Raw genomic sequence first — 27,685 nt, 5'->3', positions numbered from 1 at the left:
CGACGTGGGGGTCTCCGTTTGGAGATGGCAGCAGACCCCTGTCTAGGCACCACGCCCACGGGTCGGCTCCGCCGGCTCCTGCACGCAGACTGAGGTTGCCAGGCCACCGGGAGCAGACGCCTTAGGTGCCCCTGTGCGGTGGGTGGGAGGACCCTGTGCCACCTTCACAAGACTCGTGCCCCCAGCATTTCTGAGTCCAGAATTGTGGACAGCTGGCCTCGGCTCGGGAGAGGTCAGTGTTGTGGAAGGAAGAAAGGAAGTTTGAGAGGCGCTGGGCTGGGGGAAAGGCCGCCAGAGGCTGTGGGTGAGGCTGGCAGTCTGGGTGGGCTGTGCCTGAGACGATCCCCCCGGGGGCGCTGAATCCACAGCCAGGCTGCTGTGCTGGCTTCCCAGCCAAGACGTGTGTTCTCAGGAGCCCGGGCCACACGCCCGGGGCGAGCAGCTGCCGCCCCCACGTCAGGCCACCGGGCAGGTGTGTGTGGGAGAAAATAAGCATGGCGAAACGGCGATGCATCTTGAACCCAGGGGAAGGGCAAGTTCCTGTAGAGTTGGACATTTCCCGACCAAGAGTTGGTTTCCCAAAAAAGCAGCTGGAAGTTAGAGAAAGGCCGTAGGCAGTGACTCCAGCATCTCTGTCGCAGGTGACGTCTTTCACGGCATGAACAAGGAGGATCACAGGCACGGGGTGCCGGCGGCCCCGAGGAGCAGCCCCACGGGCCTGGCCCCGCTGCCCGCCCTCGCCCCCGCCGCCCTCTCAGCAGCCTCCACGCCTCACCTGGCCAGCATCGCAGCCGTGTCCTTCCCCAAAACAGCCGCCTCCCCCGGCTTTGTGGAGTCGCTCAAGAGCTTCTGTCCTGCCCCCGTAGCCCCCCCGCCCCCCCCCACCGAAGGCTCTGTCAGCGCGCCCCCCAGCGTCTGCAGGTGAGCTCTGCCTGGCGGGGAGGCTGGGGCGGCCCTCCCTGACCCCCCAGGACGCAAGCGTGAGCGGCTTGGCTGTTTTGGAATGGTATTTGGTACACATGAGGCTTCCCAGGTGGAACTAGTGGTAAAGAGCCTGTCTGCCAAGGCAGGAGACCGGGGTTCAGTCCCTGTGTTGGGAAGACCGCCTGGAGGAGGGCATGGCGACCCACTCCAGTATTCTGGCCTGGAGAAGCCCGTGGACAGAGGAGCCTGGGGGGCTGCAGTCCATGGGGTTAGGGAGAGTCGGACACGACCAAGTGACTTGGCACACGCAGAAGCACAGAGCAACACAAGATGCTCGATAGGCTTTAATGAAAAGACAGTTTTCGTTCCCCTTGAACTTGCCAGCCCCCCTCCCCCGACACACACACCTCCAGGATGAAGCGGGCGGTTGGGGTGGGGGGGGCGTGTGTGGACCTGCCGAGCCCCTCTAGGTGTAACCCCGCACGCTGTGTGCTGCCTGCGTGAGCCCTGGTGGGCAGGCCCACACCTTGCCTGTGCCTCTGCGAGGCAGGCCGCTTGCTGACGGGCCCTGCATGGTTTTGCAGCGACCCTGACTGCGAAGGACATCGCTGCGAGAACGGTGTGTACGACCCGCAGCAAGACGACGGGGACGAGAGTGCAGACGAGGACAGCTGCTCTGAGCACAGCTCCAGCACCTCCACCTCTACCAACCAGAAGGAGGGCAAGTACTGCGACTGCTGCTACTGCGAGTTCTTCGGGCACGGCGGGGTGAGTGCCCGCGTTTGCACTGCCTGAGGCGGGGCCCTGCCGCGAGCCAGCTTAGTGTTGAGCGATGGGCATTTGCGAACTGCACGTCCCAATAAGATTCTCTGCGAGAATAATATGCCAGGCTGAGCTCAGGGTGTGGTTATGTTGTGTGTGAAGCTCTGTTTGCAGCACAGTTACTAATAAAATGAGGATACTGTCTAAAATAGCAGCTCCACTTCTGGGTTGTACTTGTCCTACAGAAATAATGAAAAATACTTGCCCAGAGTCAGTTATGAGTATTTTCTCCCTGTGTTTTTGCGTTTGATTGTGCTGTTTAGAATGGCTGATGAGGTCAGACCTGCTGCCGACCCAGGTGTGGGCACGGTTGGGTGTGCTCACATGGATGGCAGCCCCGCGGGGCTCTGTGTCACACATGCTGGGCTCGACGGCGCTGCCCGGCGAGACACGTCCACGCTGCGCGGTGTCCGGGACGGCCGTTCCGCCCTTAGGGGCAGGTGTCGGGCATGCTCCCTGGGGCGGGCAGTGGAGGAGCAGAGAATGCGAGTTGTCTCTCGTCTTCTCCGGACGCACGTGGGTTAGTAGTCAGTGAGAAATCTTTTCACCATTGGAAAGGAAGCCTGTGAGTGGATGCGGAAAGACTATAAACCCATTTATTGCCGTGAAAAGGTAGTTAAGCTCCGTCACGTCAGGAGTGGACCAGGCAGTGCGGACAGTCGTTTCCTTTTAGTTTGAAAGTGACCGTCTGTGGGCACAGTTGTACGTCCTCTGCCCGATTTCCCTGAACCTGTGGAGCTCGACAGGCCCGTGCCAGGGTATTAGCTTTGGGGAATCGGTGATGGAAGGCTTCTCTTTTATTTATTTTTCCTGACATACATGGGGTACTTGAGTGATAAGAAAAGATTCTTTTTTAATGCTGCGGTCTGAAATCTGTCACATTCACAGTCATTAAAACTTGAGTTTAGTCATGTTTTCATCTGTCTTAGCCTCCAGCTGCACCCACAAGTAGAAATTACGCGGAAATGAGGGAAAAGCTCCGTTTACGGCTGACCAAGAGGAAGGAAGAGCAGCCTAAGAAAGCGGACCAGCTCTCGGAACGGGAGAGTGTGGTCGACCATCGCAGGGTGGAGGACTTGCTGCAGTTCATAAACAGCTCGGAGACCAAGCCCGTGAGCAGTACGCGGGCCGCCAAGCGCGCTCGGCACAAGCAGAGGAAGGTAAACGGCGGGGTGGGCCTGGGGCCACGCGGGCCCCCACGTTGCTCCCGGAGCCCCGGGCGCCTCCGTCAGCCTGAACAGGACCCACGTGTCCCCCCCGAGCCGTTGGTCTGACACCAGCCCCAGGGCCTTGTGCTGCCGGCATGGCGAGCGGGCCCACCCCTGTCTGTTGAAGGCCCGTCTTCCCCAGGAAAGTCGAGGCAGGAGCCCTCGGTTGTCGAGGGCAAGGGGGCGCTGTGGGCTGGTGGAGACGGCGGGTAAGGAGTCGCCTTTGCTCTGAGCCAGCACACCAGCGCTGTGCGTGAAGGGAGTAGCCCTTCCGGTAGTTGCCCCATCTGCCCACTTCCCTCGAGGGCCTTCCCAGTGCCTGGCTCCCCGAGCCCCTCAGCAGGCAGATGGGCCATGCTCACGGGGGGCTTGTCAGGCCGCAGACTGTGGGCTGAGCTGCTTTGGGAGGAGCCGACGCGCCTGTGAGGGGTGAGGAGGCCTGCCCACCACGGGTTGGGCCACTTGTGTGGGGTTTGCTTTCGGTGTCGCTCACCGTGACTCGGGGGCGGCCGCGACTGCACGCTGCGGGTTTGCCGCGGGCGGCGTGCCTCCGGGTCCTGAGACGGGCCTGAGTTGACCCCAGGCCTGATGGGGGCCTTGGAGGGACAGGCCTGTTCCTGCCCCAAACCTGGTGTAGGAGGCGTGTCCTCCGCCCAGCAGTGCTGCGGTGTTGGGGCCCCAGGGATCCACTTCCCACTGGGTTCCCCGAAGCCTTGGCTCAGGCAGGTGGTGTCTGGGCTGCCCACCCCCACCCCCCCGCCCCCATCCTCTTTCCGTGCGGGCGGCCTGACTCCAGATGTGGCTGCATCCTTCCAGGCTCGGCACAGGCCACCCCCTGGCGCCCACTCACCTGTGTGCTCTCCGCCCAGCCCATTTTTCAGGGGGACCGGCCCCGGGAGCACTGTGGCTGCTGGGTTGCGGGGGCGCGGTGCCGGTGGGGCCACTTGGGAACACTGTTGGCGCCGCCTCCCTGACAGAGGGAGCAAGGGTTCTGAACGATCTGTACTTGAGATTTTTTGAAAATCTGTCATTGAATTTTCAGCCTAATTTTATATTTAAGTTTTGTAGAAAGACGGGTCGTCTGTTATAAATACTGCCTTCTGAGATATTGTGAGACATGTTGAAGTCTGGAAGAACCTTAGCATTTTCCCAGCCAGGCCTCACTGGAGCCTGTGATGGAGAAGCTGTTCTTTGTCCTATTACTGGGCATTTGTTTGCTAGACAGCAGGGATCTTTTCCACTTATGCTCTTAGAATGTGTGTCACTAATTACATAGAGTCTTCACCTGAGATGAAAATTAATTTCCTGCCAGTTGGACGGCAAGAGAGAAGCGTTGTCTGTCACGTCACGTGGAATGTTTTCGAAAGTCATTTGTCTTATCACGCTAGTGAACACAAGTTGGGAATTTTACCTGCTAGGGTGGGAAAAAGAATCTCTAGTTCCTTAGCACACATTTTCTTGTGTCCTTGTGACCTGCATGGGTGCGTCAGCAGGGGCTTCACTGGATGGGCTTGGCAGCGCCCACGAGGCGCCCGGTCAGTCCTGTGCTGGCAGCTGCGTCCTCCGCCTGCTCCCGGACCCCGGGCCCATTGGGGCAGGGGCGCACAACCGCTTTTGGCCTCTGCTCCCTGACCCCCGACCCCCTGGCAGCTCAGACTGTGGGGGCTTGTTCCCCGTCACCCCCACGTTGGCATGGGCGTGCTCTTAAGTTTCGGGCCTGCCACGGCCCCTGTCAGAGCTTACCGTCTCAGCGCGCGGTTCAGCTCTTCAGGTGCCTGCGTCCCTGTGTCTCACGCTGCCTTCCCTTCCATCGCAGCTGGAGGAGAAGGCGCGCCTGGAGGCGGAGGCGCGGGCCCGGGGCCACCTGCACCTGCGCGAGGAGCGGCGGCGGGCCGAGGACGAGCGGCTGACGGAGGAGCTGCGGCGGCTGCAGGAGCTCCAGACCCTGCGGGCCGCGAAGAAGAAGAAGAAGGACCGGCTCGCGAAGGACTGCCCCAAGCTGGACATGCTCGCCAGCAGCTTCCAGGCAGCCGCAGAGTCGGCGCCTGGCGCCGAGACCATCCACAACGGCTCCCTGGAGCCGACTGAAGACCCTGAGACCTCATCCCCCTGCCCCTCCAGACATGCGAACCACGCGGGCCCGGGGCCGGGGGCCGACCCCTCCAGACACGCGGACCCCACCGAGCCCATGGACGCCAGGGAGGCCAAGCGGCTCCTGCCCAAGGGGATTGGCGGGGAGCAGCCAGAGCCGCTGTCCTTCCTGCTGGACATGGTGCATCACCACAAAGGGGGCGCCGGCCCACAGAAGCTGCGGCCGGGCGGCAAGGCCGCTGGCGAGCCCGCCAGGAAGCCCTCGGAGCCCCCCCGGGCCCCAGAGGGCCCGGCCCGGCCCCGGCCGCAGGCCGAGCCCAAGGCCAGAGTGCTGGAGCTCCCGCCCCTGGCGGGCCACCGAAGGGAGGAGACGAAGGCTAACAGCAACAACAACAATAGGAAGCTCCTGAACCACGTCCGTGAAGAGAAGCCGGGCCCAGGCCCCGGGGAGCCTTCCGCGCCCAGCGAGCCCCTGCAGAGCGGCGGCAAGCCAGCACCCGCGGAGTCCCCGCAGCCCAAGGGCCGGGGCAGGAAGAGCAAGAAGAAGAAGGGGGAGCGCGCCAGCAGCTCCATTGGTGAGTGCGGGGGTTCCCCACCATTGCCCCCGGCCGCGCAGCCCGCAGGCACATGCTGGCTTCTGTCAGGGCCGTTCTGCCAGCACAGGGCCACGTGGGCACTGTTGCCACATCTGGTTGTCGTGAGGTAGCCTCCGAGCCCCCGGCTGTGGGAAGAGCGCGAGGACCCCGCACACCCCCAGGTCAGCGGTCACACCGGCTTTGTCCTCCTGGCCTCCGGACTGTGTTTCTGAGCCAGAGGAGAGTGGTTTGCCATTTTCCCTTTAGATGGTCCTGTGTGTGTTTCCTCCAGTGAGGGCCCTCTCTTCCGGACCACGGGACAGTGGCTAGAGGCGGGGAGTCGACGCCGCGCGGGCCGTCCTCTGCCTCGGAGACCGCAGCCGCGCTGCCGCTGCTCTGTTTGTCCCGTAGCATCCTTTAAGGGAAAGCTCGTTTCTCCTGGTGCGGGGCCCTCCCCGGGGCCCCTGTCAGTGGCTCCCTTGCTCAGACCTTGCCTTTCTAAGGAGTGTGGCCCATCCATGTTGAGAATGATTCCTTTTAGTGCTGTTTCAGTTGGGTGCCGTTCCCTCACAGTGGGGCTCAGGCTCTGCGTTGTTGGCAGCGGCACTGTGTCTGCAGGCGCAGCGCGGTCAGAAGGGCACCGTGCCCGCCTGGCGGTGACCCTGGGCCTCCCAGGCCACTGGGCAGGGAGCCTCTCTTCCGTGAGGACCATGCCTCCCGCCTGTGCTCAGGCCCAGTGTCTCGGGGGCAGACGAGCCCCGTGTGCTGCACCAGGCACTCGCCCGCTAGTCGGAGCGTCCGTGGCCAGCAGCCCTCGCTCAGACAGTCGTGACGGCGCTGTTTCTCTGTCCCTTCCGCGTTTCTCAGGCGGCGTCCTGCAGGGAGGGCCGTCCTTCTCCCCCAGGTGCTCTCTGCCTTCCTTCCGTGTTTTTGTGCCTCTTCCCCCCGCTTGTCCGCCTGCCCTGGGTGCGCCAGGCGAGCCGCTGCAACGGCTCTTCTCTCCTCAGAGTCTTTTTCAGTGTTTTCTTGGCTGTTCTTTCGGGTTTGTATTCCCATAGGAACTTTGGTGTAAATGTGCCTGAAGGTAAAGAAAATGAAAGTGAAGTCGCTCAGTCGAGTCTGACTCTTTGCGACCCTGTGGACTGTAGCCCACCAGGCTCCTCCCTCCATGGGATTCTCCAGGCAAGAACACTGGAGTGGGTTGCCATTTCCTTCTCCAGGGGATCTTCCCAACCCAGGGATCAAACCCGGGTCTCCCTCACTGCAGGCAGACGCTTTAACTTCTGAGCCACCAGGGAAGCTCATAAATGTGCCTAACTCCCTTAAAAAAGAAAATCCCTTGTTGATATCTTTATTGGTACTGTGTTAAATTTATAAATTAATTTAGGAAGAATTGGTTTATATGATGTTGTTTGTCCTTACCAAGAACAGGGGGAGTTTTTCCATGTGTTCAAATGCACTTTGTCTCCTTTTGGGATGTTTTAAGTTTTCTTTAATAGGTTTTTCACATTTCTTATTGAGCTTATTCCTGAGTATTTAATCTTCCTTGCTTGTAATTTGAATGAGCTGTTTTCTGCCGTCTTACGTTCTAACTTTGGACCATCCAGCGCAGTAGCCAGGCATGTGAAACCCCTGAGCGCAGAGATGCTCAGAGTGCAAGCTGAACATACACGCCATCAAAGCCAACATGCAGAAACGTAAGGTACCTCCGTGTAGCTGTTAGATTGATTCCGTATGGAGACGAGCGTTGGGGTCTGCTTAGTTAAATGTGTGTTACTACAGCGAACCTTGCTTGTCCCTCCATCCTCTCCTAATCCGGCCCCTGGGCTCGCGTTGTGTCCGTGGCTCTCGCTCCTCCGCCTGGCCTTTGTGTTCATGTGTGAAAACCGCTGCTTCCTGCGCCTTAGCTTTCCGCCTTCCACCCGAGTGAGTTCCTTCAGTCTTGTTGATTCTCTCAGCTTTTCTGTCATCCGTTCGCAGATAGAAAAAGCTTTACTTCTACTTTTCCAGTTCTTATGCCTCGTTTTCTCTTGCTTAACTGCATCATTCCTAAACTTACTGGAAACGTTTGATATTTCTATATTAAGATTTTGGCTTTAAGGTTCATATAGTTTATCACGTTAAGAAAATATCCAATAATTCCTACTTATAAAAAATATTTTATCAAGAGTGAGCTGATTTTTGTCAGAGGTTTTCTAGCATCTGTATAGATTAAACATTTTTCTTCTTAGACTTGTTGCACTTCATAATGATTAGGAAGGTTTTTTTTTTTTTTTTTTTTTTTTTCATTTTCAGTATTCATGAGAAATTCGCCCTCCACTGGGACTGTGCAGGCTTTAGTGATTTGAGAGGAATCTCCCGTGCAGCCCCCTGGGCTTGGCGCCTTTTTTGTGGGGTAGTTTCCTGATAACATTCTCTCTGTCCTCTGTGGTAATTGGTTTGTTAAGGTATTTCTGTCTTTTTATGAGGTTAATTTTTGTAAACTGTGTTTCTCTGCTAAACTATCGGTCCAGCTAGTTTTCCAGCCTAGTTGCACGGATGCCTGCAGAGCACACGCCTTTTGTTTGTTTTGTTCGTTTTTAGGTGTGCTGGGTCTGTGCTATGGCACCTGGCTTCGTTGCCCCAAGGCATGTGGGATCTTAGTTCCCCGACCAGGGTTTGAACCTGCGTCCCCTGCGTTGGAAGGTGGATTCTTTACCAGTGGACCACCATGGATGTCCCCAAAGTACATTCTTTTTCAAAAATTTCTTTTAATGGTGGTTTTCCTCTCATCATTTCCTATATTGTATGTTTTGTGCTTCCTTTCTCCCTATTGTGTTTGACTCTAAAATAGTTTATATACTGTTTTTTTTTTTAAAGGCTCTTGATTTAGTAATTAGGTGTATTTTTATTCTTTCCTCTGCTGCATTAGTTTCCATTTCTATCTTTTTTTCCTGTGCCTTTTTTGGTTTCACTTCATTGTTCTTTACAACTTTTCCACTTGGGAATTGAGTTCATTTCTTTTCATTCTTTCAGTTTTATTGATCAAAGTAACACTTTGAATTTTTCTCTGAAAAGTTTTTCTCTGAACTTTCCCTTTAAGTATATCTCATAATATCAGATAATATTTCCACTTGGTTTCTTTTTTAGAAATTTAGTAATTTCCATGTAGCTTTTACCCCCTTTCACCCAGTAGTTTAATAGGTGGCTTTTAGATTTCCAGATGGGAGAACCTCTCTTATATTAATAATTTCTAGGTTTTGGACTCTGTGATTCGAGAGTATTGTTTATATTTCTGCTTTTAATTACTGGTAATTTTAAATTACTGGTATTATCTTTGTGACTAGTTTTTGTGATCGCTCTGTGTGCATTTGAGATAAAAGTATATTTTTTCTGTTTTCATGGTACAAAACTATATCTAAATACATGTTTATATCCATGATATATTTTGAATTACGTTCGAGTCTTCCATACCTTTCTTGGCTTTTGCCCTCTTAATCCATATTCTGTTATTTATTATCGGGGTCTTTTCCCTGTGTTCTGTTTTACAGAGGCGGTTTCTGTGTTACTTGGTACACATCCCTAACAATCTCTTACTGAATGGTGGCTTTTATTATTCAAGCTCTCCTTTTTGTTGTGCTTCTTGCTCTTGAACTGACTTCTCCTTTGTTCCTCTGCTTCTGTTTGCCTGGCAGGCACCTTTGCCATCCTCCCTTCGTTTCTGGCCTTTCTGAGTCGCTTGTTTTTAGGTCGTCCCCTTGTATACAGCTTAGACACCTGAGTCCTGCGGTGTGAGCCCTGTTGACAGTCTTAGGCACTGCAGGTGAGGTGAGCCCCTTTCCGTGTACTGATCGGACAGCCCTGACATAACTGAGTGATTATTAGACCTGTTTCCTGGTGTGTCCTCTCTCTGGGTGCCGTGTCCGCGTTGCTGCTGCTTCCCCGAGTGTCCCTGTTTCAGAACACGTGTGGCGCTCTGCCGGTGCCCCGCCCCCACCCCGCAGGCCCCGCCCTGCTCCTGGTGGGCGCGGCCCTGCTCCCTGCCGGGGGCAGCCTCACGCCGAGCGCCTCCGCTCAGCTCCCCATTTTGCCGCCCCTTCTCGCCCCACCCTTAGCTGCGCTGTGTCTGCTTTGTCGTCAGAGCACGTGGTGCTCGTAGGCCTGCCCGCGAGTGAGCACAGCAGGCGCCCGCCTCCTGCAGAGATTCTGGGCGCGTGTCCTCCATCAGGGCCGGGGCAAGTCCTCCGAGCTCCAGAGAAGCCTGCGGTTTCCGTGGTCTGCACGTGAGCAGCCAGCCAGGCCTGGACTGTCTTAGGTCAACTTTCTCTCCACTCTGGTTAATACAGTTTATTTGTGCAAAAAATGTCTGTCCAATACTGAACCTGGCTATAGTTTCATCCTATTTTTTCCTTACACCACGATTTTTGACCCTGGTTGTCTGTTCTAATCAGAAGAGTATCAGAAATCACTTTATAGAGGCAGCGTCCCCGGCAGACCCACCACCTGCTCTGTTTTTTTTTTTTTTGTGGTTGAAGCTGCTCTTCTTCTGGAACTATCATATCTGTGGAACAGCTTGCGATTGGGCTTTCCAAGTCGTCATTTTCTTGACTCATAAACCTCCTGGCTCACTACGTCTCTCCTCGCTTGCAGTGTCCCTGAGCACGGGGGCCCCCCAGCGGTGCTGGTGGGAGGTGTGCACCGGCGGCCTGGAGAGAGGTCTCTGCGCGGGGAGGAGCCCTGGTGAAGGCGACGCTGTGTAGATGGGGGGCGGGACGGGGGGCACGGCAGGAAGCAGCAGCAGGGATGGGCACCGGCGTCCCTGGCGATTGACAAGGGGCGTGCCCAGCCTGCTGACCGGGGCGGAGCGTGAGGAGCGGAGGTGGAGGGGTGCGGCTGTGCCCGCCTGGGGTGGCTGCAGGGAAGAGGTACCTCTGTGCACGTGTGGCCCAGCGGAGGCTGGGATGGGGTGGTGCTGTTGGTGTCTAGCTGTGGGTGAAGCCAGGGGGACAGGGCTTCAGGGAAGGACCCAGGCAGTAAGCTCCGCAGGGGGCTGTCGTCCTGCTGGTCCTGGGGGCGGCGCTGCTGTGCCGGGTGGGTGTGACGGCCCCTGCCTGCCGCTGGGACTCTTCAGAACTGTGGGCAGCTGGTGTGCAGCTAGGCCATGGCTCCGCCACTGTAACTGTGTTAACGGGGTGTACTCCGTTACACTCCTGTGCAAATGCCCAGTGAGAGGAGGAAAGAGAGTCTTTACGGAAGATTCCAAAAGTTGTCCCATGCTAAAGTGGGGACAGGGTGGAGAGCGGCCTTTCACAGAGCAGCAGCGGTGGTCTGCACGCTCCTTGGGTGGAGCCTGCTGGTGCGCGGGCACCACGCCCCCCACCCCAGCCCCCACAGTGTGTAGGTGTGCCCGGATGGAGCCTCTGGCACCTGAGCTCAGGCACGAAGCACACCACATCTTGCAGGCCCTGGACTGGGGGCAAAGCAGGGGAGAGAGTTAAGGACCCCAGAGGTGCCGAGGCTGCCTGCTGTAACCTGTCTCCAAAGAGGGCTCCTCACCTGCAGACTGAAAGACAGCCTTACTCTTTGGTTGGGATAGCCTCAGGCTGATGATAAAGTCTCTGGAGGGTGCTCGAATGAGCCGAAGGCCCGGGAGAGCCGGGTTCCTCCAGAGGCTTGGTCCAGGGCCCAGACGTGCCGCGCGTCTGCTGGCAGCCATGCCCCTGCCCCTCCATCGGGCACCTGGCACCAGGAGTGTGGCCTCTCGAGGGCTCGCCCTGGGCCTTTGCTCCACACGAGTCTGCTCGCCCCACGGTCGGGTGCTGCCAGGCGCCCGAGTGGTGCCCGCCCACCTCTGGGCCTTTGCAGAGTCTCATCCTGGACAAGGTCGTTAGTTTGTGAAGCGGCTGAAGTGAAACCAAACGCTTTGCTCCGTTCTGGTAAGATGGCGTGCTGTTTAGTTGACTTACCTCTTTCACTTTGCAGATGACGTCTTTCTGCCTAAAGATATCGACCTAGACAGTGTGGACATGGATGAGACGGAGAGGGAAGTGGAATATTTCAAAAGGTAAGGGTTAGGCCTGGCGTCTGAGGCAGCAGGGGCTCCGTGGTGCCGTGCATGCCCCTCCCAGAGCACTGCCGTCAGTCTGGGGCAGAAGTCGTGTCAGCGGCCCCGCAGCCTGGCCACAGTGCCGTGCCCCACCCACACCCCTGCACACGCGCTGGCCTCCTTGCCCTCACGGCCACCGCCCCCTTCCCCGTGGGTGTGGAGCTGGGTTCACGGCATCACAGGGCATCTCACAGTGGTCCTCAACCGCGGCATCGCCAGGGGCCGTGGGTCCACGCCTTTGCTCTCACAAGTCTTCCCCCTGATCTTTCTGTGTGCTGGTGTTGGAGCAGGGATAGGGCACGCTCTTAAGGTGGAAAGTGACATTTTTGATAATATTTTCCATCTTTCTGGTGTGCAGACATGTTTAATAGCGTTTGTCATAATTTCAGTAATATTTTGTCTATTTGAGTTACGGCAAGAAATTTTTTTCTTTAAAGTGCTTTGTTTTTTATCTAGCAGTACGTTAGTTCTTTGTTTCAGAAAACACACACACACATATACTCAAAAAAGAAGCATTTTCTACTGTTATTAATTCATATTTGAGATGAAATTCTAAGTGTTTCTGAAAACTGTGTTTATTGTACAACGTGCGTGTGTGTGTTTTACCTCTTAGGAGATGATAAAGCATTTGCTAAAGTTAAGCTTTCACAATAGAAACTCGTAACTAGGACAGAAGGCACATGCTTAGCATGGTGCAGGTATCCATAAAACACACTGGATGTTATACTTAACGGTGAAACATTAAAAGCTATTCTTTGAGATTAATAATGTTGATAAGCGTGCCTCTTATCACAACTGTTATTTCTAAAGACATAAAATGAAACAAAGAGATAAGGATTCAGATGTAGACGTGGAATTGTCATTCTCAGATGATATGAGCGTGTTTGTACAAAGTCCAAAGGAAGGTACAGCTAAATTATTGAATTCGTCCACAGTTTGCCCTGAAGCTGGGTTCTGGAGGGCAGGGAATGGAATAATGGGGCATTTCTTGGATGATGGTGACACTTCGGAGGAAAGTTTCCCCAAGGCGGACCTGCAGGGTTCATGCAGCTCGTAATCAGAGATGACTTGTTAGAAACAAAGCTTGTCAAGCACCCAGGACTTAGGAAGAAAATAAAAATCTGAAAGTGAAAACAGACTTGTTAAAATCAAGGTCTTGATAGATAGGTGATGGATTCGACACTGCTGAAGAGGGAATGGATGAACTGGAAGGTACACTGGAATGCACCAAGAGCTGAGGAAAATAGAAAACGCGAGCGAAGGGTTAGGGGACGAGGAGGCCCAGTCTAACGCACGTCTAACTGAAGCCCCTCTGAGAGGAGATGGAGAGACGGTGGAAAAGCAGGATTTAAAGAGACGAGGATTTGCAGAACTGATGAGAAATACGAATCTACAGAATCAGAAGCACAACGTATACCAATAGGATAAACAAATAAAACACCCCTCCACATAGCATTTAAAATCAGAGACCGTGGAGCGATACTTAGTGTCGGAAAAGACTGTCAGTCTGTAATCATGAATCCCACAAACTTCTCCTTCCCCGTAATAAAGAAGGGCTACAGGAGCGTGCTGCAGGAAGACCTGTTTAAAAGGAAACGGTAAAATAATACTTTCAGAAACGGAAATTGGGAATTCCTTGGCAGTCCAGTAGTTCGAACTCTGTGCTTGCGCTGCAGGGGGCATGGTTCCATGCCTGTCAGGGAACTAAGATCTTACAAGCCGTACAGCAAGGCACAAAAAAGAGGAAATTGAGCTCAGGAGATTAGTCTGATACGGGAAGGAAGGAATGAAACAACTTCCTGGTGAATCTTGGTGAATGTCTGATTGACTTTATACTTAAAGGAGCCCCAGTACTGAGCGGCAGCAACACGTCTGCTCGGTGTGATGTGACCAGAGCTGAGTATCCTCAGCCCCTTTTTTATTGCTAGGGTAGTTACCATTCAGACTGAACCTAAATGGGCTGGACACAATTTTAGTAGCAAACATTAAAATAATAGAAATAAAATGTATAAACTGGTAATCAGTAGGAGGAAAAAAAAAAAAACTCAAAAACAAGTGTAGAGAGAGTACAATAGATTTTACAAAGATAGAAGTCCAGTTGTCTCAATACCCATTATATTCAGTAAGCAGAAAGAATATAGTTTGTCAGATTGTGTTAAGTTTTTTTAATGTATATATACATAAATACGTATATATGCTATATACAAGAAAATAACCTGAACTGTAATGGAAAGGGACAGGGGGCTCCCCTGGGGGCTCAGTGGTGGAGAACCTGCCTGCCAGCACGGGAGACGCGTGTTCGCTGCAGTCTGGGGAGGTGCCGCCTGCAGAGGGCCGCCCAGCCCAGGCCCCACAGCTGCCTGAGCCCGGGCTCCCCAACAGGAGACGTCGCCACAAGGAGCAGCCCCGTTCACTGCAGCCGGAGAACAGCCACGAAGAGCCGGCGTGGCCAAAAGTAAATAAAACTGTTTTCTTAGAAAAGAGAGGTGGAAACACAGAGAAAGACAGCTCTGCTCCAGCTGTGCTATTCTCAGATGAAATGCATTTTAACACAAGGGATAGTTGGAGTTTGCTCCTAATGATAAAATGCTCCATTTGTTGGGAAGAAATAGGAATTTTAAACCTACGTGTTTAATAAAACAGCCTCAAGCTACAAAAAGCAATTTGGGCTTTACAGAGAATTAGACACAATAAATGGGCAAAATAAAAGACAGAAATGGTAAGGACCTAAGAGAAGCAGAAGATATTAAGAAGAGGAGGCGAGAACACACAGAAGAACTGTACCAAAAAAATCTTCATGACCCAGATAACCACGATGGCGTGCTCACTCACCTCGAGCCAGACATCCTGGAATGCAAAGTCAAGTGGGCCTTAGGAAGCATCACTATGAACAAAGCTAGTGGAGGTGATGGAATTCCACCTGAGCTATTTCAAGTCCTAAAAGATGATGCTGTGAAAGTGCTGCCCTCAATATGCCAGCACATTTGGAAAAGTCAGCAGTGGCCACAGGAGTGGAAAAGGTCAGTTTTCATTCCAATCCCAAAGAAAGGCAATGCGAAAGAATGTTCAAACTCCCGTACAATTGCACTCATCTCACACACTAGCAAAGTAATGCTCAAAATTCTCCAAGCCAGGCTTCAATAGGACGTGAACAGTGAACTTCCAGATGTTCAAGCTGTATTTAGAAAAGGCAGAGGAACCAGAGATCAAATTGCCAACATCTGTTGGATCATTGAAAAAGCAAGAGGGTTCCAGAAAAACATCTATTTCTGCTTTATTGACTACGCCAGAGCCTTTGACTGTATGGATCACAACAACTATGGAAAATTCTGAAAGAGATGGGAATACCAGACCACCTGACTTGCCTTTTGAGAAATCTGTATGCAGGTCAGGAAGCAACAGTTAAAACTGGACATGGAACAACAGACTGGTTCCAAATCAGGAAAGGAATACATCAAGGCTGCTGTATCTTGTCACCCTGCTCATTTAACTTACATGCAGAGTACATTATGAGAAACGTGGGCTGGGCTGGATGGATGTAGCACAGGCTGGAATCAAGATTGCCAGGAAAAATGTCAATAACCTCAGATACGCAGATAACACCACAGTTACGGCAGAAAGCGAAGAACTAAAGAGCCTCTTGATGAAAGTGAAAGAGGAGAGCGAAAAAATTGGCTTAAAACTCAACATTCAGAAAACTAAGATCATGGCATCACTTCATGGCACGTAGATGGGGAAACAATGGAAACAGTGAGAGACTATTTTGGGGGCTCCAAAATCACTGCAGATGGTGACTGCAGCCATGAAATTAAAAGGCACTTGCCCTAGACAGCATATTAAAAAGCAGAGACATTACTTTGCTGACAAAGGTTCATCTAGTCAAACCTGTGGTTTTTCCAGTGGTCATGTATGGATGTTAGAGTTGGACTATAAAGAAAGCTGAGTGCCAAAGAATTGATGGTTTTCAACTGTGGTGTTGGAGAAGATTCTTGAGAGTCCCTTGGACTGCAAGGAGATCCAGCCAGTCCATTCTAAAGGAGATCAGTCCTGGGTGTTCATTGGAAGGACTGATGCTGAAGCTGAAACTCCAGTACTTTGGCCACCTGATGTGAAGAGTTGACTCATTGGAAAAGACCCTGATGCTGGGAGGGATTGGGGGCAGGAGGAGAAGGGGACGACAGAGGATGAGATGGCTGGATGGCATCACCAACTGGATGGACGTGAGTCTGAGTGAACTCCGGGAGATGGTGATGGACAGGGAGGCCTGGCGTGCTGCAGTCCATGCGGTCACAAAAAGTCAGACACGATGGAATATTAACCAGCCATAAAAATAATGAAAAGATGCCATTGCAGCAACATGGATGCACCTAGAGATGACCCTCGTAAGTGAAGAAAGAAAGGAAAAGGCGCGTGTCCTGTGATGCCAGTCACGTGTGGACTCTCAACTATAACACATGGGAGCCTGTCTGTGAGGCAGAAGCAGAGTCACAGGCCTACAGCGCAGGCCAGTGTCGCCATGGGGAGGGAGGTGGCGGAGGGCGGAGGGGGAGTCCGGGATTAGGAGATGCAGACTGCTCCGCGGAGAGTGGGTGAGCAGGCTCCTCCACGCAGAGTTGGTGAACAGCAAGGTCCTCCTGCAGAGCACAGGGGACTGTATGCCGTATGGAAGAGATGAAAAGACACACAGGTATAACTGAGCCACTTCAGTGTGCAGCAGAAGAACGAACATTGTCAATCAACTGTACTGTAGGAAAACTAGAGAAATGGCTTGCTCTTGAGAGCACTTCCACTGAAGCCTTAAATGCTGGAGTTGGGTAGTAAGAACCTGAAAATTAGTGAGTTAGGATTTCATTTGAGAAATTAGAAAAGCAACAATAGAATAAACTGAAAGAAAGTGAAACAAAAGAGATAATACATAAGAGAAATAATGAAATAGGAACCAGAGATCAGCAAAGCCAAAATTTGATTCTTTGAAAACATTAAAAAACAGAGTCTTAGGCACTGACCTCCAGGGAAGTCCCCCACTTCATGTTAGGAAAGAAATGCAACACTGATACCAAAAGCTGCTAAAACTAGTACCAGAGAAAATGAACGACCGCAGGTTTGTTTCTCTCAAGAGTGTCAGATGTGAAATCATCAAGAAAATACTCACATTCCAAGTCACAACAGCATGTTTTTAAAAAGCTGCACGTGACCAAACTGGCTTATTCCAGGATTGAATTAGTATTAGGAAGTGTTTTTTGCTACATTAATATAGGAAAGAAGAGGTGTGCGATCATTTCAGTGGGCTCAGACAATACCTTTGCTAAGATCTTAGGACCCATTTATAATTAATTAAAGAAAAAACAGTAAGCAGTGGAAGGAAATATCTTTAGCCTGAAAAAAGGGATTCACCAGCAGAGAGAGAGACGTGGGTGGAGCATCTTCCAAAGTGGAGGAGTGTGGGAGCACCTGTGGAGCGGACCTGCCGCCAGCGCTGCCGCTCAGCCCTGCGCACGGGTACGCGGGACAGACAGAGGGACAGGAGTGGAGACCAGGGGCCCGAGGCCTGCAGGGAGGAAGCAGGCTTTCACTTAGAGCGAGCTGATCGTCTCTGTGGGGAGTTACAGAGCGTGCAGCACGGTGTAGAGAGAGCCAGCTGTAGGATAAGCGCGCCGAAGTCAGCTATTGTTCTCTCCACGCTGGTAATACAGAAACGGAGTTTGAATAAAGACAGCAGTCATCACAGCCCCGAAGTGTGTGCTGTGTCTGTGAATCGGGCCACAGAGGAGCGTGGAAGACCCAGGTCTCAGAGGCTCCATGTGCGCACTCACAGGAGGATTGGCACCGTAAGCCGTTGCGCTTCCCCGAGTTTATCTGTAGATTTAAAACCCAGGAAGAGTTCTGTGGAATTGAACGCAGTGTTTCTGGAGCATGTGGGGACAGCCCTGCGATACAGCCCGGGGAGGAATGTCACAGCAGGGGAAAGGGGTGGAGCCGAGCTGTGTGCACCGTGGACACTCCTTACACGCTGCATGTCAGACAAGACCCGGCACGCAAGAGCGCACACGATGACACCGTCACGGGGACTTGAAATCAGGCAGACGAGTTCACCGTTCAGTGTGCCTGCGGTTCAGTCCAGCAGCTCCTCTCCAGGCATCTCCCCGAAAGCTCACAGGAGAAGAGAGTGGATGCTTGCACCAAGACCTGTTCCTGGACGTTCTCGCAAGTCTTACTTGTAGCCCCAGCCTGGCAGTGACCCCGAGGGCCACGCAAACGAGCAGACAGGTGGTGCTCCCTCCACCCAGGGCTGCTGCAGGGCACATGGGCACTCCGCGGAGGTCCCACTGGAGTGAGGTCCAGGGAGCGGGGGCGGCATGGGGCTGGCCTGGGGCCAGGGCGGCCAGGAGACTTGGGGCGGCGTGGACTTGTGCCGTGTCCTGCCCGATGGGGTCATTTCCCAGACACTACCTGCATTGTGCTGCACGGCAGTTACACCTCGGCGAAGTCTGTTTTTAGAAATGAAGTGTCTTGTTCAGGGATGCATACACAGATGTTAGGACTGTAAAGAAAGGCACAGAGGTGATCAGCGTAAAAAGCCAGGTCGGATTCCTTCCGAGGTGAGGCGGGCAGGGCCTGAGGCGGGCTCGGGGCTTGGTGCCGGCAGGGGCCCCGGCCTGGCTGCTAGCCCATGGTGTTCACTCTATGTTTATTCTTTGTATCATGTGCTGGCCTTAGTTGCTCAGTTGTGTCTGATTCTGTGTGACCCCAGGGCTGAAGAAAACTGGAGTAGCCATTTCCTTCTCCAGGGGATCTTCCCAACTCAGGGATTGAACCCAGGTCTCCGCATTGCAGGCAGATTCTTCACCATCTGCGTCACCAGGGAAGCCCTTCTTAGGCCCACCACCCATAGAATAAGAGATTGATGAACTACACCAAAATCAGCAGCTTGCTTTTTAATAGAAAAAGTGAGAAAACAGTATTGCAGCAAGCACATCATAGGATTCATATCAAGATGTGTAAGCATTGCAGCGTGTTACGGAAAGACAGATAGACCTCTTGACAGGTGGGCAGACGAAGCAGTCAATGGCCCAGGAAGCTTGTGACGGGTTCCCCGTGGAGGCCTCAGCCAGCTGGTGCTGGGAGGGAGAAGCGGGGCATCTGGTGCCCCCGAGGAAAAGAGCTTGGCGGGTCCACTGAGCTGGTAACGGCCTATCCTGTGCCCCCGGGATCCCACGCCCAGGCCCGCAGTATCCGCGCCAGGAGCGCCCTCCGGGGTCCTGTCCACTCAGCCTGGTGCAGCCTCGCGGCAGGACCGCACGCCCACGGTGGCGAGGGACGTGGCCGAGTGGAGAGGTCAGCGCCAGCCCCTGTGGACACCTGCGAGGTCCCGACCCTGCAGAGAACCGTGAGGCCCTGGGGTGACCAGGCCAGGCTGGCAGGCTGCGTCCGGGGCTCAGCCCCGCGCCCAGGCTTGGCTGTGCAGGGTTTTTTGCCCGGGGCTGGGTGCCCAGGCTTTTACATGATAGCCGCACACAGGTGTCGCGCACACACGAGGGCATGTCTGCGTGACAGCGTGGAACACGCCTGAGGGAAGTGGTTGGTGTCAAGGGAGGCGGCGGGCCGGCTGCTGCCAGCGCCCCTGAGCCTTGCTCAGGTTCAGGCCCGGAGCCGCTGAGCACCCTGGCTGCGTGCGAAGGAGGCGGCAGAGGTGGAAGCTTCCGGAAGCTCTAAAAGGCAGCTTCACTGGACTCGGGGTTTGGGTTCTGGGTGACGGTGCACCCCTTCGCCGGGGTAGGGGGGGCGGTGGGCAGGCTGGCCGAGGGGCGTCCCCTCCCTGGACAGAGTCCTCTGGGCCACACCTCCAAGGTCGACCCTGGATGAGGTGGAAGCGCTGCCCCTGCTGGACTAGGGACAGCTGTACCATTTTATGGTTGAATTCAGATTCCTGCTACCACATCAGTGAGGGAAGGGTGAGGATTTCAGAAATGATGCAGAAGCTTTTGAAAGAAAACATCCTTTCCCTCGTTGAGTGCAGAACTTGGCCGTCACTGCCCAGGGAACGAGCTGCAAAGCAGGCCTGGGAGCACCGGCCTGGGGGCATCGGGCTGCGCTGACCTGCCCCGAGGGCGCAGGGGGACAGTGTTGTGTGTCTCGGTGGTGCAGAGTTGTGTTTCACGTCTCACCCTCGTGACTCGTGGGTAAGGGAGGGCAGGGTGCTGGCCGTGGCAGGGCCCGACCGGGCCCTTTCTCTGCCGACCAAGAGGAAAAGACACAGATCCGCAGGGGTGTCCCGAGGGGGGACCGCCCTCCCCAGCGGCCGTGGCCTCGGTCCCCGCGGAGCGCCGGGGCGGGGGTTGTTGGGGGTCTCCACCCTGGCCAGGCTGGGCCGTGGCCACCCCCCCGCCTGTGACTGTACCGCTTCCTGTCTTCCAGGTTCTGTTTGGATTCTGCCAGGCAGACCCGACAAAGACTGTCCATCAACTGGTCCAACTTCAGCTTGAAAAAAGCCACCTTTGCTGCCCACTGAACGAGGATGCTGGAGAGGGCAGCGCGGTGGCGGGCCCGGCCCCCCAACGAGAGCCTGCTGCTCGGCCGCGCTGTGAGCTCGTGTGCGTGTTGTCTGTGCGTGAGCCGGCCGGACGAGCCGTCCCCACGCAGCCGGCCCTCTGCGTCTCGCCCTGTCCCGCCACCTGCCCCCGGGAGGCTCCGCCCAGCTCCCCCCGCGGCCACCGGGGGCCTGGGCGGGCGGGCCCGCCGTCCTCCACAGTCCACTGTCCAGAGTGTCCACGTCGCGCGTCCGTGTCTGACCCCCGACTTGTAGCCAGCTTGTGTAAGACCCCGCAGAACGAGACCGTTCCGAGCAAACACCCACCAGTACTCACACCATGAAGTCTGTAGAGTGTACAACTGTATTAACACGGAGCCTGCCTGGCTACTTTTTTAACATATTGTTAAGTAATATTAAAATCATGTCTTTCTTTTTGAAAGATGGAATACATTAGTACAGCAGGAGGCCTGGTCTGCTCGCTTTGTGCCGGGGGCAGGGGGGGAGAGCGGGCGCCCCCCGCGCGTCGCAGCCCTGGCACCCTCCCCCTCCAGCGGGGCCCGGCGCTATCCCTGCCGAGGTGAGAGCGCGAGCGCGGGGCGCGCCCTGGAGGAGGGCGGAGCGCGCGCTGGAGGGGGCGGGGCGCAGCAGAGCCTGGGGGCGGGGCGCGCGCTGGAGGAGGGCGGGGCGCGCGCTGGAGGGGGCGGGGCGCAGCAGAGCCTGGGGGCGGAGCGCGCGCTGGAGGGGGCGGGGCTCCGGGGCGCCGCTGCCCGCACCCCCTGCAACACTAGCTCCCACTGCTCCCGGCCCCCCGGTGACGTGGCTTCCACGCGCGTCCCTGAGGGAGGGAACGCGGCGAGGTCCCGCCGCTATGTGGCCCTGGCGGCGCGATGCCCGGGGCGTCCAGGGAGCGGGCTGCCGGGAGGGCTGAGGAGGCGGGCGGCTCAGCGCGCAGGCACGGGGCCGCCTTGGTCACCACGGGAGGCCTCCCTCACGGGCCGTGCAGACTGCGGTCTGAGCCCAAGACCAGGCCCGGGGGCAGGGAGGGGCTCGCGTGGCTCTGCTGCTGGGGCGGCCCTGACGGGGTCTGGGGTCTGGGGTCTAGGTTCTAGGGTCCAGGGTCCAGGAGGGGCCGGCGGTTGCAGGGAGAGGCGAGGGCAGCAGGCAGGGGCGGTTTGGTCGCGCGGTGGGCCCGTCTTTCCTGGGCGTCGGATGGTCCGACAAAGGGAGAGACTGAGGCCAGTGAGGCCGGGCCATGACCACGGCGGGGGGTCCTCAGGGAGATGCAGACCCCGCTGCTTCCCTGGACCCCAGCAGGGCCGGGTGCCTCCCCTCCCGGCTGAGCTCAGACCAGCCGTGCTCCCCCCGCCCCGCCCCGCCCCGCTCCCTGGGTGCCCCCACCTTCCACACCCGCTCCGCCCAGGAGGCCTGCTTCATCTCAGCCTCCCAGCCCCTGGAAGCCAGCTGACCCACAGGACCACCCCTGGCGTTCCTGGTCCCTCAGGGGGGCGTCTCGGGAACAAGAAAGAGGGTGGATTCAGGTCCCGGGAGGCTGAAGCTCCGGGGTGAGGCCGGGTCCTCTGCCGGTCACTGCAGTGCAGCTGGGGGCACGGGGCCCAGGCCTGCGGAGGGTGCCCCACACGTGCCCAGCGAGGTCACTGCTCAGCCTGGGCCCAGCCTCGGAGGGCCTCGTGCCGGTTACAGAGGTAAGTGAGCTGAAGATGAAGTAAACGACGGTGGCTGGAAGAGAGACAGCCAAGTGGGCTTTGATTGAAACCTGCCTCCTACACACTCATCCCATTAAGAAGTCAAAATGTGCGCTTGTCAATTTCATTAACGCGCTTTCTTTTAAGGAAAAGAAGAAACATTGCACGGTTCCTACTGTTCTACTGTCCTCAACACGAAGCCTCCAAGTCATCGCAGAGGCAGCAGAATGGCAGTACCTTCCTGCTACATCTTCACGCCCAGGCAGTCGCTGTTCCTTTGGGATCCACCATCCAGTGTTAGGGGAGACAGCGGTGCGGGCGGGAGGAGATTCGGAACAGCCTGAGCTCTGAAGGGCTGTCTCCCCAAACAGGATGCCTGGCAGAGGTGGGCGGGTGGGCGCCGCGCGCTCTCGGCCATGGGCTGAGCACGCTGAGCGTGGCTGTGACTCTGGACCCTGGGCAGGGAGAGGGGCCGCAGAGCTGTGCTCCTGCCGTCAGCAGTTGTGAGACCAGGTCAAGGTTTTACACACTGCTTCTGGATGTTGGAACAGTGTTTGCTGAGGGAAGGGCCCCCACTTCCTGCCTGGAGGCAGCTGTACACGTGGGTCTACCAATCTGCAGAGCCGCGTACATTCCATAAGCCCGGGGCGCGTTTCCACCACCCAGGGCGCAGAGACCCGGGGACACGCAGACACTGGCGTGGAGTCCTCCATGGGGTGGGAGCTCAGCACTGGGGTTCTGCTAACCCCTGGGTGGAATCTAAGGCTGAACACAAGCCTCAGAAGGAGCAAACCGGTCCTAAGTATTAACCTCGCTGCCTGCCGGAACAAAGCCCGACAGTACTTAAACAAACCTGTCCCGCAAGACAAGGTACAGTTCAAACTGTTAGAATCCAGGCCATGCCAAGAAGAAAACTAAGCCATAAGCAGAGGAAACGTCAAAACAGCAACAGAGACGGAACCAAAGATGGTGAATCTGTGGACAAGGACCTTAGAATGACTGATAAAACCTCACGACTGTGCTCAAGCGTGTAAAGGAACCCGTGAACACGATGAAGAACTGGAAGCCATTAAGAAAGATCCCGATCCAAAGGGAGAAATACCCCAGGTGCAAGTAACAGCTGACCAGAAACTTTGGAAGGAAATAACTGTGGGCTCAGTGACAAACAGAAACTACGAGAAGTGGAAACTGACGCTTCCAGTCCTGTGGCCACTGCTGAGCGTTCCAAGTTAGCTGGCATTTGAGTGCAGCACTTTCACAGCATCATCATTCAGGATTTGAAACAGCTCAGCTGGAATTCCATCACCTCCACTAGCTTTTTGTTTGTAGGAATACCTCTTAAGCCACTTGACTTTGCACTCCAGAATGTCTGGCCCTAGGTGAGTGATCACACCACCGTGGTTATCTGGGTCGTGAAGATCTTTTTTGTACAGTTCTTCTGTGTGGTATTACCACCCCTTCTCAATCTCTTCTGCTCCTGTTAGGTCCAGACAGTTCCTTTCCTTTATTGTGCCCATCTTTGTATGAAATGTTCCCTTGGTATCTCTGATTTTCTTAAAGAGATCTCTAATCTTTCCCATTCTCTTGTTTTCCTCTATTTCTTTGCATTGATCACTGAGGAAGGCTTTCTTATCTCTTTGGAACTCTGCATTCAGATTTATATATCTTTCTTTTCTCCTTTGCCTTTCACTTCTCTTTTCTCAGCTATTTGTAAGGCCTCCTGAGACAAACATTTTGCCTTTTTGCATCTCTTTCTCTTGGGGATGCTTTTGGTCACCACCACCCGTGTGGTGTTGCAGACCTTCATCCATAGTTCTTCAGGCACTCTGTCTACCAGATCTATTCCCTTGAATCTATTTGTCACCTCCACTATATAATCATAAGGGATTTTTTTTTTTAAGGTCATATCTGAATGGCCTAGTGGTTTTCCAAGTTTTCATCCTAATCCCACAGAAGGGCAATGCCAAGGAATGTTCAAACTACCACACAGTTGTGCCCATTTCACATGCTAGCAAGGTAATGCTCAAAATCCTTCAAGCCAGGCTTCAGCGCATGAACCAAGAACTTCTAGAGGTACAAAAAAAGGCAAAGGGACCAGAGATCAGATTGCCAACATCTACTGGATCATAGAAAAAGCAAGAGAATTCCAGAAAAACATCTGCTTCATTGACTATGCAAAAGCCTTTGACTGTGTGGATCATTCTTCAAGAGATGGGAATACCAAACCATCTTACCTGCTTCCTGAGAAATCTGTATGCAGGTTAAGAAGCAACAGTTAGAACCGGACATAGACTGGTTCCAAACTGGGAAGAGTACGTCAAGGCTGTATATTGTCACTCTGCTTATTTAACTTACATGCAGAATACGTCATGAGAAAGGCCAGACTGGATGAAGCACAAGCTGGAATCAAGATTGCCAGGAGAAATATCAATAACCTCAGATACGCAGATGACACCACCCTTATGGCAGAAAGTGAAGAGGAACTAAAGAGCCTCTTGATGAAAGTGAAAGAGGAGTAAAAAATCTAGCTTAAAACTCAGCATTCAAAAAACAAAGATCATGGCATCCGGTCCCATCACTTCATGGCAAACAGATGGGGAAACAATGGAAACTGTCAGACTTTATTTTCTTGGGCTCCAAAATCACTGCAGATGGTGACTGCAGCCATGAAATTAAAAGATACTTGCCCCTTGGAAGAAAAGTTATGACAAACCTAGACAGCATGTTAAAAAGCAGAGACATTACTTTGCCAACAAAGGTCCATCTAGTCAGTTATGCTTTTTCCAGTAGTCGTGTATAGATGTGAGAGTTGAACTATAAAGACGGCTGAGTGCCGAAGAATTGATGCTTGTGAACTGTGCTGCTGGAGAAGACTCTTGAGAGTCCTTCGGACTGCAAGGAGATCCAACCAGTCCATCCTAAAGGAGATCAACGCTGAATACTCACTGGAAAGACTGATGCTGAAGCTGAAACTCCACTACTTTGGCCACCTGATATGAAGAGCTGACTCACTGGGAAAGTCCCTGATGCTGGGGAAGACTGAAGGCGGGAGGAGAAGGGGACGACAGAGGATGAGGGTTGGATGGCATCACCGACTTGACGGATGTGAGTTTGAGCAAGCTCCAGGAGCTGGTGATGGACAGGGAGGCCTGCAGTCCATGGGGTCGCAAAGAGTCTAACCCGACTGAGCGACCGAACTGAAGTGATGCGTTAGTTTTCTGGGGCTCCCATAACAAAGTGCCACAAACTACATGGCTTAGAAATGTATTCTCCAGGTTCTGGAAGATTGAAATCTAGAATTCAGGTGTGAGCAGAACTGGTTCCTTCGAGAGGTGGTGAGAAGAAAGCTCTTCCTTGCTGTGCCCCCAGCGTCCTCAGGTCACTGGCGCCCTCGGCTTATCCATGCGTCCTCCAGTCCTGGCCTCTGTCTCCATATGGTGCTCTCTCTCGAGTCTGTCTCTTGCCCTTTTCTTCTAAGGATGCAGGTCACTGGATTTGGAGCCCACCCTAATGCAGCGGGACATCACCTTAGATTACACCTGCAGAGACCCTTTCTAAATGAGGTCACAGTCACACATTCTGGGGATTAGGACTTCAACATTTTTTGGTGAGCTTATTTTTGGGGGGAGACACAGTTCAACTCACAGCAGGTTTTCTTAAGTGGCTTTTCCATTTGTTGAAAACAGACAGGAATACAAGAGATGTTTCATACATTCAGACATCTTTGTCTCGAGATTGTCAACTTCCCGATTAGACCTCTCTGAAGGCCCCGCTGGGTTTTCTACATACACCGTCCGTCGTCTGTGAGTAGAGCGAGTGTCATTGCTTCCGTCCAGTCTCCCTCGTCTTCATTTTATTGCCCGACTGCTCCTGTACCAGGTGGCACTGCAGGAATACTAGTGAGCACCTTGCCTGGCGGGGCCCTCCTCGGGGAGAGCACTCAGCACTCCAAGTGGAGCTGGCTGCAGGTCTGGACACACACCTTGGTCAGATGAGGAAACTGCCCTACTCCTCGCTTGCCGGGGGGTGGTGTCGTGAGCGGCTGCTGAATTTTCTCATGCGCTTTTATTTTGCTTCTGTTGAGGTGATTACATGGGGGTTTTGTTTCTGTTTGATCTGTTGTTATGCTGCATTACTTTTTTAATGTCAAGCAATCTTATATTCCTGTAATAAAAACTGCACTTGGTTATATTTTTTATTTACTTTTTTAGGATTTTTGCCTCTATGTTCGAGAGTAATCTGTCACTTTCCTTCGTCCCTTATTTCTCTCACGTTCCAGTGTCGTAAAATGAGTTAGGAAACACTCCTGTTCGGTTTCCTGAGTCTGTAGGATATTGGTATGTCTTTCTCAGACATTAGGAAGAATTCACCGTGACTCATCTGAGACTGTAATTTCCTTTGTGAAAAAACCTTTAATTACAGCTTCAATCTATGTAAGTGATACAAGGCTGTTCAGGTTTCCTGTTTGTTCAGTTTTAGGAAGCTGCGTGTTTGTAGGACTTGATCCACTTCATCTAAGCTGTCACGTGTATCAGCTCCAAAAACTCTTCATGGTGCCTCATCTTCTTAACATCCTAGAGATCTGTAGTGATGCTTGTCTCTGACTCCGGAGTTTAGCAGTTTGTTTTCTCTTTCCTCATCAGTCATGCTGTGGGCTTATCAGTCTTGTTACTATTTAAAAGAACTGACTCTTGGCCATTGATGATTTTTGTCTGTTTTCCATGTCACTGATTCTGCTTCTTTATTATTTCCTTCCATTTTCTTTGGGCTTAATTTGCAGTTCCTTCCCTAGCATCTTGGGTTGAGCACTTGGATCACTGAAGTCTCACCTCCCTTCATCCCAACACACAGCTTCGGAGCCATTATACTTCCCCTGGCCACTGCTTTCACTGTATTCCATAATTTTTAGCAACTTGTATTTTCATTTATACTCAGTTCAAAATATTCCCAGTTTCCATTGTATTTATTTTCCCCATGGGTCATTTAGAAATATGCTAGGAATTTATTAGTTACCATTCTATTGCTGAATTGTGGTTTTATCTTAATGGTCAGCAATCACAAATTCAGTGATTAGGCTCTTTGGAATATTGTTGTGACTCACTAATTTGTCTCTCTTGGAAGCATTCCGTGTACACCTGAAAAGAATTAGCGCTTGTTGGGTATAACTTACATTCTACATATCAATTAGGCCAGGTAGATTATTTTGGTTAAATCTATATCCTTACCAATTTTTTTTTCCCCTGCTTCTTTCAGTTACTGAGAAAGGTATGTTAAAATCTCCAACTGTGATTATGTATTTATCTACTTCTTATGCCTTATATTGGTATTATTACCTCTATGCAAATCTGGGTATATTATATACCCCTGGTAAATTTACACTTTTGTCGTTATGTGATGTTGATCTTTATTTCCGGTAATATTTTTTGTCTTAAAGTGTACTGTCTGATTTTCTTGGTTAACGTTGGCGTGGTGTGTCTTCATCTTTTCTGATGGGCACACAGGCAAGACTTACTTTCGTCCACTGTGACAATCGTCATTATTCAGTCAGAGGATTTGGTAAGTTTATTTATTGCTGCATATGGTGGGACTCTTATCCCCAACCAGGGATCAAACCCCAGGCCCCTGCATTAGAAGTAGAGTCTGGGGGCTTCCCTGATGGTCCCGTGCCCAAGATTGCACACTCCCAATGCTGGGGGCCCACATGCCACAGCTGAGAGTTCACACGTCGCAACTGAAGGACCTGGCTA

General features: G+C 53.5%; 1 protein-coding gene across 1 annotated transcript in view; it reads left to right on the top strand.

Annotated features, from left to right (window-relative positions):
- Window positions 1-20,699, top strand: part of FAM193A (family with sequence similarity 193 member A) — an 82,291-nt gene extending 61,592 nt beyond the window's left edge. The window contains exons 15-20 of the mRNA XM_040237674.1: window positions 642-921; window positions 1,509-1,692; window positions 2,676-2,906; window positions 4,771-5,620; window positions 11,582-11,663; window positions 20,121-20,699. Of these exons, the coding sequence (XP_040093608.1) occupies window positions 642-921; window positions 1,509-1,692; window positions 2,676-2,906; window positions 4,771-5,620; window positions 11,582-11,663; window positions 20,121-20,214 (1,721 nt within the window). The 3' untranslated portion in view covers window positions 20,215-20,699. The remainder of the gene's footprint in view (window positions 1-641; window positions 922-1,508; window positions 1,693-2,675; window positions 2,907-4,770; window positions 5,621-11,581; window positions 11,664-20,120) is intronic.
- Window positions 20,700-27,685: the final 6,986 nt, after the last annotated feature.

The sequence above is a fragment of the Oryx dammah genome, unplaced genomic scaffold (genome assembly GCF_014754425.2).
Source record: "Oryx dammah isolate SB20612 unplaced genomic scaffold, SCBI_Odam_1.1 HiC_scaffold_3, whole genome shotgun sequence".
NCBI classification, from domain to species: domain Eukaryota; kingdom Metazoa; phylum Chordata; class Mammalia; order Artiodactyla; family Bovidae; genus Oryx; species Oryx dammah.
The sequence above is the reverse complement of the archived record's forward strand: the minus strand, read 5'-3'. Positions and strand labels throughout refer to the sequence as shown.